This window comes from Salminus brasiliensis, chromosome 5 (assembly GCF_030463535.1).
Source record: "Salminus brasiliensis chromosome 5, fSalBra1.hap2, whole genome shotgun sequence".
NCBI lineage: Eukaryota > Metazoa > Chordata > Actinopteri > Characiformes > Bryconidae > Salminus > Salminus brasiliensis.
Window position 1 is genome coordinate 1633988 of NC_132882.1, and position 12042 is coordinate 1646029.

The 12042-nt window shown below is 41.8% G+C and overlaps 1 protein-coding gene across 1 annotated transcript in view; it reads left to right on the forward strand.

Annotated features, from left to right (window-relative positions):
* Positions 1-8252: 8252 nt before the first annotated feature.
* The window catches only part of atp6v0cb (ATPase H+ transporting V0 subunit cb), a 15988-nt gene continuing 12198 nt past the window's right edge, over positions 8253-12042 (forward strand). The window contains exon 1 of the mRNA XM_072679231.1: positions 8253-8567. Within this exon, the coding sequence (XP_072535332.1) occupies positions 8489-8567 (79 nt within the window). The 5' untranslated portion in view covers positions 8253-8488. The remainder of the gene's footprint in view (positions 8568-12042) is intronic.

Consider the following 12042-nt stretch of genomic DNA (forward strand, 5'->3'; position numbering starts at 1 on the left):
GAGCGTTATTAATATTCACCCTAATGAGAGACTGTAGCTCCGCCTCCTCAGTGTATATCACAATACCTACATTTAGAGTTATTAATATTCACCCTAATGAGAGACTGTAGCTCCTCCTCCTCAGTGTATATCACAATACCTACATTTAGAGTTATTAATATTCACCCTAATGAGAGACTGTAGCTCCGCCTCCTCAGTGTATATCACAATACCTACATTTAGAGCGTTATTAATATTCACCCTAATGAGAGACTGTAGCTCCGCCTCCTCAGTGTATATCACAATACCTACATTTAGAGCGTTATTAATATTCACCCTAATGAGAGACTGTAGCTCCGCCTCCTCAGTGTATATCACAATACCTACATTTAGAGCGTTATTAATATATATTTACCCTAATGAGAGACTGTAGCTCCGCCTCCTCAGTGTATATCACAATACCTACATTTAGAGCGTTATTAATATTCACCCTAATGAGAGACTGTAGCTCCGCCTCCTCAGTGTATATCACAATACCTACATTTAGAGCGTTATTAATATATATTTACCCTAATGAGAGACTGTAGCTCCGCCTCCTCAGTGTATATCACAATACCTACATTTAGAGCGTTATTAATATTCACCCTAATGAGAGACTGTAGCTCCTCCTCCTCAGTGTATATCACAATACCTACATTCAGTGTATTTACATTCACCTTACAAAAAATGTATTTGAATTAGTTAATAACACATAAATGTAGGTATTGTGATATACACTGAGGAGGCGGAGCTACAGTCTCTCGTTAGGGTGAATATTAATGACTCTAAATGTAGGTATTGTGATATACACTGAGGAGGCGGAGCTACAGTCTCAGTCTTGTTGACCTAGGAACAGTAACTATTAAAGAACACAGTTAGTGGGCGGGGCCTGTTGATGAAGGTGTGTGTGTTGGTGGGTTAGTAGTGAAGTGTACACAGTGGTTGATGATGTAATTGTTTACTCAGAAGTCTTAAAGACTATAAATGTAGTGGGTTTGACCTGGGAACAATATTAGTGTAATAATAATAATAAAAATACAGTATTTTAATCTCTCTCTCTCTCCAACATATCTGTTTATCATATCCTGACTCTTTTTGTTTGCAGGCAGATACATGTGTGTGTGTGTGTGTGTGTGTGTGTGTGTGTGTTCAGACTGGGCAGTATTATTGTTGTGTAAGTGTTGCATCATTAATGAAGATTATGGATCTTTATCATAAGTGTCAATAAAGAAATGTACATAAAAATACTGTGTGACTGTGTGTAAGTGCGTGTCATAGTAAACAGTCATAATTATTGATTACACCAGCTTATAAGACTGATGTATTTAAATTAAGTCTGTGCTTATTGGATGTTCTGTACTGTGCCACAATTAAAAAGTCAGTCCAGGCTGAATCACTCCTTATAACTATAATGACTAAATGGGTGGGGCTAAACTGCTGTAGACTGAATGGGTGGGGCTAAACTGCTGTAGACTGAATGGGTGGGGCTAAACTGCTGTAGACTAAATGGGTGGAGTTAAACTGCTGTAGGCTGAATGGGTGGGGCTAAACTGCTGTAGGCTGTATGGGTGGAGCTAAACTGCTGCAGGCTGAATGGGTGGAGCTAAACTGCTGTAGGCTGAGTGGGTGTGCAAATCTGTAACATCAACGGTGCTCGATGCTGCCCCTGGTGGCCAGTAGAGGTTAAACAGAACCACAGGGCTGTATTTAGAACCGTTCCATGTTGCTGTGACACTCAGACTGTGTCTCATTCATGCTGCAGTGAGTCACTAGTCTGGGTTATATATAATTCACACCGCTGACAGAGTTTACACACACTACAATGAGGCTCCACACGCTGAGCTATACACTTCTATACGCACTGATACTGAGTTATACACTTCTATACCCACTGAAACTGAGCTATACACTTCTATACCCACTGTAACTGAGCTATACACTTCTATACCCACTGAAACTGAGTTATACACTTCTATACCCACTGATACTGAGTTATACACTTCTATACGCACTGATACCGAGTTATACACTTCTATACGCACTGAAACTGAGTTATACACTTCTATACCCACTGAAACTGAGCTATACACTTCTATACCCACTGATACCGAGTTATACACTTCTATACGCACTGAAACTGAGCTATACACTTCTATACCCACTGAAACTGAGTTATACACTTCTATACGCACTGAAACTGAGCTATACACTTCTATACCCACTGAAACTGAGCTATACACTTCTATACCCACTGAAACTGAGCTATACACTTCTATACCCACTGAAACTGAGCTATACACTTCTATACGCACTGAAACTGAGCTATACACTTCTATACCCACTGATACTGAGTTATACACTTCTATACCCACTGAAACTGAGCTATACACTTCTATACCCACTGAAACTGAGCTATACACTTCTATACCCACTGAAACTGAGTTATACACTTCTATACGCACTGAAACTGAGCTATACACTTCTATACCCACTGAAACTGAGCTATACACTTCTATACGCACTGAAACTGAGTTATACACTTCTATACGCACTGAAACTGAGCTATACACTTCTATACCCACTGATACTGAGTTATACACTTCTATACCCACTGAAACTGAGCTATACACTTCTATACCCACTGAAACTGAGTTATACACTTCTATACGCACTGAAACTGAGCTATACACTTCTATACCCACTGAAACTGAGCTATACACTTCTATACCCACTGAAACTGAGTTATACACTTCTATACCCACTGAAACTGAGCTATACACTTCTATACCCACTGAAACTGAGCTATACACTTCTATACGCACTGAAACTGAGTTATACACTTCTATACCCACTGAAACTGAGTTATACACTTCTATACCCACTGAAACTGAGTTATACACTTCTATACCCACTGAAACTGAGCTATACACTTCTATACCCACTGAAACTGAGCTATACACTTCTATACCCACTGAAACTGAGCTATACACTTCTATACGCACTGAAACTGAGTTATACACTTCTATACCCACTGATACTGAGCTATACACTTCTATACCCACTGAAACTGAGTTATACACTTCTATACGCACTGAAACTGAGCTATACACTTCTATACCCACTGAAACTGAGCTATACACTTCTATACCCACTGAAACTGAGCTATACACTTCTATACCCACTGAAACTGAGCTATACACTTCTATACGCACTGAAACTGAGTTATACACTTCTATACCCACTGAAACTGAGTTATACACTTCTATACCCACTGAAACTGAGTTATACACTTCTATACCCACTGAAACTGAGCTATACACTTCTATACCCACTGAAACTGAGCTATACACTTCTATACCCACTGATACTGAGTTATACACTTCTATACGCACTAAAACTGAGTTATACACTTCTATACCCACTGAAACTGAGCTATACACTTCTATACCCACTGATACTGAGTTATACACTTCTATACGCACTAAAACTGAGATATACACTTCTATACCCACTGATACTGAGCTATACACTTCTATACCTACTGAAAATGAGTTATACACTTCTATACCCACTGAAACTGAGTTATACACTTCTATACCCACTGAAACTGAGCTATACACTTCTATACCCACTGAAACTGAGCTATACACTTCTATACCCACTGAAACTGAGTTATACACTTCTATACGCACTGAAACTGAGCTATACACTTCTATACCCACTGAAACTGAGCTATACACTTCTATACCCACTGAAACTGAGTTATACACTTCTATACGCACTGAAACTGAGCTATACACTTCTATACCCACTGAAACTGAGTTATACACTTCTATACCCACTGAAACTGTTATACACTTCTATACGCACTGATACTGAGCTATACACTTCTATACGCACTGAAACTGAGCTATACACTTCTATACCCACTGAAGCTGAGTTATACACTTCTATACCCACTGAAACTGTTATACACTTCTATACGCACTAAAACTGAGTTATACACTTCTATAAACACTGAAACTGAGTTATACACTTCTATACCCACTGATACTGAGTTATACACTTCTATACCTACTGAAAATGAGTTATACACTTCTATACCCACTGATACTGAGTTATACACTTCTATACCCACTGATACTGAGTTATACACTTCTATACCCACTGAAACTGAGTTATACACTTCTATACCCACTGAAACTGAGCTATACACTTCTATACGCACTGAAACTGAGTTATACACTTCTATACCCACTGATACTGTTATACACTTCTATACCCACTGATACTGAGTTATACACTTCTATACCCACTGATACTGAGTTATACACTTCTATACCCACTGAAACTGAGCTATACACTTCTATACCCACTGATACTGAGTTATACACTTCTATACCCACTGATACTGAGTTATACACTTCTATACGCACTGAAACTGAGCTATACACTTCTATACCCACTGAAACTGAGCTATACACTTCTATACCCACTGAAACTGAGCTATACACTTCTATACCCACTGATACTGAGTTATACACTTCTATACCCACTGAAACTGAGCTATACACTTCTATACGCACTGAAACTGAGCTAAGGGTGTAAAAAGGGCCTGTGATGGACAGGGGCCCTAAAAATGTATTTAGTGAGTATTTTGGCAATGTTGTAAGAGTTGTTCGAGTTGGGGGCCGTATAATATCTGTTCATGGGGTCCAAGGTTCCTGGCAGAGCCGCTGAGAACTACAGTGTATACACTGAACACTATGAGCCGGTTCTCCGTGTTGAACTCTGCTCTGCTGGAACATCAGGGGCAGTAATGTGGACTTTATCCTCCATAAACTTCAGACTGGGTGCTTTCAGCCTCCGCTGGTAAAGGCAGTTCTGATAAACACACCTCAGCTCATTTAGCCAGTTCCCACCGGGAATATCACACACAGAAAACCACACACACACAATGTTCTAGAGGGTTCTAGAATGCTAACTGTTCTTATTAGAACAGTATCTAGAACACTTTTTTATTGTTCCAGCTTGTTATTATTGTTCTAGCTTAAATGCTTAGCGGTCCAACTAAAACACTTAGTGGTCGAATTACCAGCATGGTCAGGCTGGTCTTGCTGGATATGCTGGCCAATTAGTGTGGTCATGATGGTCAATTTAGTCAGACTGGTTAGGCTGGTCACTCTGGTCAGTCAGTGTGGTCAGGCTGTCATGTTGGTCATGCTTGTCAGGTTAGTCAGTCACGTGGTCATGCTGGTTATGTTGTTCAGGCTGTTGGGTAACCAATTTGGTCACACTGGTGAGGCTGGTCATGCTGGTCATGCTGGTTAGGTTGGTAGACTAGTTAAGCTATAAACTCAAATAAAAAATTATGCTGGTCAGGAACTAAACTGCTCAACCAGTTTAACCAGTACAAGCTGACTGATATTTTTAGCAGGAATGTGTTCACAGTGTGAGGCCTGGCAGTCCGTCAGTCCAGTCGGTCAGTCAGTCGGTCAGTCAGTCTGTCAGTCCATTGGTCAGTTTGTCAGTCAGTCCGTCAGTCCATCGGTCAGTTTGTCAGTCAGTCAGTCCGTCAGTCCATCGGTCAGTTTGTCAGTCAGTCTGTCAGTCCATTGGTCAGTTTGGCAGTCCGTCAGTCCATCAGTCAGTCAGTCCGTCAGTCAGTCCATCGGTCAGTTTGTCAGTCAGTCAGTCCATTGGTCGGATTGTCAGTCCGTCCGTCCGTCCATCATTCAATCAGTCCATCTGTCAGTTTGTCAGTCAGTCCGTCAGTCAGTTCGTCAGTCAATCAGTCCGTCAGTCTGCTACTCAGTCCTTAGGTCAGTCAGTCAGCGAGTCCATCGGTCAGTCCGTCAGTCCATCGGTCAGTTTGTCAGTCAGTCAGTCTGTCAGTCCATTGGTCAGTTTGTCAGTCCGTCCGTCCGTCCGTCATTCAATCAGTCCATCTGTCAGTCCATTGGTCAGTTTGTCAGTCCGTCCGTCCGTCCGTCAGTCAATCAGTCCGTCAGTCTGCTACTCAGTCCTTAGGTCAGTCAGTCAGCGAGTCCATCAGTCAGTCCGTCAGTCCATCGGTCAGTCAGTCAGTCCATCTGCCAGTTTGTCAGTCAGTCAGTCTGTCAGTCAGTCCGTCAGTCAGTCTGTCAGCACATTGGAGGATGTTCAGAGTCACACCCACAGTCTCACTCTCTCAGTCTCACTCTGCCCAGCGGAGTGTGAACATCAGAGTGAAAGCCCCCTAACGGAGTGTACCACTCTGCACACACAATGGGGGGGTGGTGAAGGTGTCACCTTCAAACCCTGAGTGAAGGGTCTAGGTACAGATCTTTTACAGACATTTATCTTTTAACTGTGTTCTAACGTCCCTCACAGTGTTCTGAGTTCCTTATCTACACTCAGCCTAGAACACACACACATCCTGAACCCCCACCCACCCATTTTCTAGCCCAGGCTGCGCTCCAACAACAGCTCCTGCCTCCTGAGTAGAACACATAGTGAAGTGCTAGAGCTCTAACCGAGACACTTAGCTCACTGGATGACAAGCCTTTAGTTCTAGATAGAATGACCAGTGTTCTCTAGCAACACTAGATTCTAGAACATTAAGCATTCTTTTGGGTCAATAAGAAAGCTAGAACATCAAATGTTCTCTTACAGTTAGAACAACATAAATTCTAGCTAGACTCCTTAGAGTTGTAGTTAGACCACTGAATAATCTAGCTAGAACATTAAGCATGTCATTAGAACACATTTTCTAGTTACTTCATTAAGAATTTTAGAACCGTAAGTGTTGTTGAACTACTATAACACAAACCATTTTATCTAGAACCCTAACCATTCTAACACTAAATATTCAAGCTAGAATCCTAACCATTCAAGAGGAGACTAAACATTCTTGTTAGAAATGTAAGAATTGTATCTACAACACTAACACTAGACACAACATTAACCATTCTAGATACACCACCAACCATGATTAGGCATAACACTGATCATTCTAGCTAGAACACTAACTAGTTTAGCTAGAACACTAACCATTTTAGTAAGGTCATTAACAATTCTAGCTAAAAGACCAACCATGATTAAGCACAGCACTAACCTTTTTATCTAAAACGATTAGAATGCCATTCTATCTAGAACAGTTAGCATGCCATTCTATCTAGGACATTAACCATTCTATCTAGAACACTAAACATTCTGGTTAGGGCATTAACCATTTTAGGCATAACCTTAACCACCCTTACCATTGTTCATATTCATTTATTCATTCATAATCAATTCAAGGTAAACAGTAAGCATTCTATCTAGAACACTAACCATTCTAGCTACAACACCAACCATGTTTGGGATAACCCTAATCATTCTATCTAGAACACTAACCATTTTAGCTACAACACCAACCATGTTTGGGATAACCCTAATCATTCTATCTAGAACACTAACCATTCTAGCGAGGGCATTAACCATTTTAGCTACAACACCAACCATGATTAGGCATAACACTAACCAAACTATCTAGAACACTAACCATTCTAACTACCATTTTATGCATAACCCTAACCATTCTACCCAGAACACTAACCATTCTATCTAGAACACTAACCATTCCAGTAAGGGCATTAACCATTCTAGCTACAGCACCAACCACGATTAGGCATAACACTAACCAATCTATCTAGAACAGTAACCATTCCAGTAAGGGCATTAACCATTCTAGCTACAGCACCAACCACGGTTAGGCATAACACTAACCAGTCTATCTAGAACAGTAACCATTCTAGCTACCATTTTAGGCATAACCCTAACCATTCTATCTAGAACACTAACCATTCTAGCTAGGCCATTAACCATTCAAGCTATGAATGGTTAAGCATAACCCTAACCATTCTATCTAGAACACTAACCATTCTAGATAGGGCATTAACCATTCTAGCTACAACACCAACCATGATTAGGCATAACACTAACCAAACTATCTAGAACACTAGCCATAATATCTAGAACATAGCTCAATCTACTTTTTAATCTACCCTAACAATTCCAGACAGAACATTAGGCATGGCATCTGGAGCCCAATGCAGTCTAGGTAGAACGCCGGGTGGAACACTAAGCGTTCTAGAACCCTAGGCGCGCGGTATTGGAGCGCTGCCGCTGCGTCATGTGACTGGGTGTGTTTTTTCTTTCCTCCTCGCCATTTTGTACTCCTCTCTCTCTCTCTCTCTCTCTCCACCCTACACACACACACTCACACACACACACACTCTCTCTCTCTCTCTCTCTCTCTCCCCGCCCTACACACACACACTCTCTCACTGTACCCTAGCAGCAGCTCACACACGCACGCACCGCGCGCCGTGTTCTAATCCTCAGAGCGTAGAGAACCCGGAGGATCAGAGCTGTGGAGGCAGTGGTGTAGCTGTAGGTGTAGCTGTAGGTGTAGCTGTAGGTGTAGCTGTAGCTGAAGGTTCTCAGGATGTCCACGGCGGCCAGTGGTCCTCTGTATTCTCCGTTCTTCGCGGTGATGGGTGCTTCATCAGCCATGGTGTTCAGCGGTGAGTTACACACACACACACACACACACACACCCTTCACACACACACACACACACACACACCCTTCACACACACTGCTGGCCGTCTGTAAGCTCAAATACTCAAGCCAGTGCTCCAAACCCTGCAGATGTTCTCTTCTTATAGGAATTATCCGTTCCACCTTAAATGGTGCAGCAGATACATTCGGGCGCCCCAGGCTGCACCATGTAACTGCTGCACCATTTAAGGTGGAACGGATAATTCCTATAAGACAGCTGGTGAACTTCACCCTCGTGTTTAGTAAGCAGTGTGTGACTGCGCTGGTGCTCTACCGAACCTGCTACAACGTTCCTCACGGGTTCTTCAGTAAAGACAGAAGAGTGCTTCTATCTAGAACCATGACAAAACCTCTCAGTATCCTTTTAGATTCTATGTGGAACCATCCTCAGTTCTAGACAGAATGGCGTGTTGATTCTAGTTGGGTTCTAAAACACATCATTTTTCATCAGAAACCACATCTTAGAACACTAAACGTTCTAACATCTCAAACAACCATGTCCAGGCCTAAAGGGATCGTCCTTACATTTGGTGGACAAAAACAAAATCTCAGTATCCTTTTAGGTTCTATGTGGAACCATTTTCCACCAACATTAAGTGCACATCTTCAGTTCTAGACAGAATGGCCAGTGTTAATTCTAGAACGTTAACAGAATTCAAATGAAAAATTTGGGGAACCTTAGCCTCGTGATTCTTGATGGGTTCTTTAGTAAAAGCAGTAGTTCTATCTAGAACCATAGCAACAGTACTATGCATGTTTACTGGGTTTCTTCTTCACATTGGTGGATACATTTTATTACTGTCATTATGGTGCTATCTAGAACCTTTTTAGGTTCTATATGGAACCATCTTCCACCACTGTGAATAACCTTCTTTCCATACTAATATTCATTCTAATGACCAGTATTCAGTTCTAGATAGAATGGCCAGTGTTCTGGGGCACTTCTGGACCAGCGTTGATTCTAGTTGGGTTCTAAAACACTCTAATTCATCTCAGTTGGAACAAGTGGTAAGTCTTCTTACACTGAGCCTTCTAGCTAGAACACTAAATGTTCTAGCTGAACATTGTTCTAGTGCCCCAGCTAGAACACTAAATGTTCTAGCTGAACATTGTTCTAGTGCCCCAGCTAGAACACTAAATGTTCTAGCTGGGGCACTAAGCACTATTGTTCGACCCCCGAGGGCCTTACTGGTCAGACTGGTGGTCAAGCTTGTAGACCAGTTAAACCAGTTAATCCTGGTCAAGAGCTAAACGTGTTAACCAGCTTAACCAGTTTAACCAGCTTAACCAGCTTAACCAGCTTAACCAGTTTAACCAGTTTAACCAGCTTGAGCTTGTGGCTAATGTGTGAAATTCAGATGGATATATTAGCATGTAGCTAATGTGTTTGAGATGCTATATTAGCATGTAGCTAATGTGTTAGCCTGTGGCTAGTGTGTGAAATTGAGATGGATATATTAGCATGTAGCTAATGTGTTTGACATGGATATATTAGCATGTAGCTAATGTGTTAGCTTGTGGCTAATGTGTGAAATTCAGATGGCTATATTAGCATGTAGCTAACGTGTTTAAGATGGTTATATTAGCATGTAGCTAACGTGTTAGCTTGTGGCTAATGTGTGAAATTCAGATGGCTATATTAGCATGTAGCTAACGTGTTTAAGATGGTTATATTAGCATGTAGCTAATGTGTTAGCTTGTGGCTAATGTGTGAAATTCAGATGGCTATATTAGCATGTAGCTAACGTGTTTAAGATGGTTATATTAGCATGTAGCTAACGTGTTAGCTTGTGGCTAGTGTGTGAAATTGAGATGGCTATATTAGCATGTAGCTAACGTGTTTAAGATGGTTATATTAGCATGTAGCTAACGTGTTAGCTTGTGGCTAGTGTGTGAAATTGAGATGGCTATATTAGCATGTAGCTAACGTGTTTAAGATGGCTATATTAGCATGTAGCTAACGTGTTTAAGATGGTTATATTAGCATGTAGCTAACGTGTTAGCTTGTGGCTAGTGTGTGAAATTGAGATGGATATATTAGCATGTAGCTAATGTGTTTGAGATGCTATATTAGCATGTAGCTAACGTGTTTAAGATGGTTATATTAGCATGTAGCTAACGTGTTAGCTTAGAGCGGATGGATAATTTGAATAAGAGGAGAACGTCTGCGGGTTTGGAGTGTGTGGGTGTGAGAACAGCGCTGTCGTGCGGAAGTACCGGTTCTAATTTCCTGACTTGTGAAGCTGTGGTCAGCAGCTGAGTCACTCGTGGCTCGTCATGTGATCTTACCCAACACGGTTACATATTAGCCAGCTGTTCTTCACCTGAGGTTCCCTGAGGAACAGACGCTGCAGGTTCTCTATACCTCAGCCAAATAGCACACGAGGCTAATGTAGCTAACAAGTAATGGAACCTTAGCACTCTAATTAGCACTGGAGCTATGATGATATGATACCTCGTAGCTCCAGCGCTAATTGATGGGGTACAAGGTTCCATTATCTGTTAGCTACATTAGCCACGTAGCTCCAGCGCTAATTGATGGGGTACAAGGTTCCATTATCTGTTAGCTACATTAGCCTCGTAGCTCCAGCGCTAATTGATGGGGTACAAGGTTCCATTATCTGTTAGCTACATTAGCCTCGTAGCTCCAGCGCTAATTGATGGGGTACAAGGTTCCATTATCTGTTAGCTACATTAGCCTCGTAGCTCCAGTGCTAATTGATGGGGTACGAGGTTCCATTATCTGTTAGCTACATTAGCCTCGTAGCTCCAGCGCTAATTGATGGGGTACAAGGTTCCATTATCTGTTAGCTACATTAGCCTCATAGCTCCAGCGCTAATTGATGGGGTACAAGGTTCCATTATCTGTTAGCTACATTAGCCTCATAGCTCCAGCGCTAATTGATGGGGTACAAGGTTCCATTATCTATTAGCTGCATTAGCCTCGTAGCTCCAGTGCTAATTGATGGGGTACAAGGTTCCATTATCTGTTAGCTACATTAGCCTCGTAGCTCCAGCGCTAATTGATGGGGTACGAGGTTCCATTATCTGTTAGCTACATTAGCCTCGTAGCTCCAGCGCTAATTGATGGGGTACAAGGTTCCATTATCTGTTAGCTACATTAGCCTCGTAGCTCCAGTGCTAATTGATGGGGTACAAGGTTCCATTATCTGTTAGCTACATTAGCCTCGTAGCTCCAGTGCTAATTGATGGGGTACAAGGTTCCATTATCTGTTAGCTACATTAGCCTCGTAGCTCCAGCGCTAATTGATGGGGTACAAGGTTCCATTATCTGTTAGCTGCATTAGCCTCGTAGCTCCAGCGCTAATTGATGGGGTACAAGGTTCCATTATCTGTTAGCTGCATTAGCCTCGTAGCTCCAGTGCTAATTGATTGGGTACGAGGTTCCATTATCTGTTAGCTACATTAGCCTCGTAG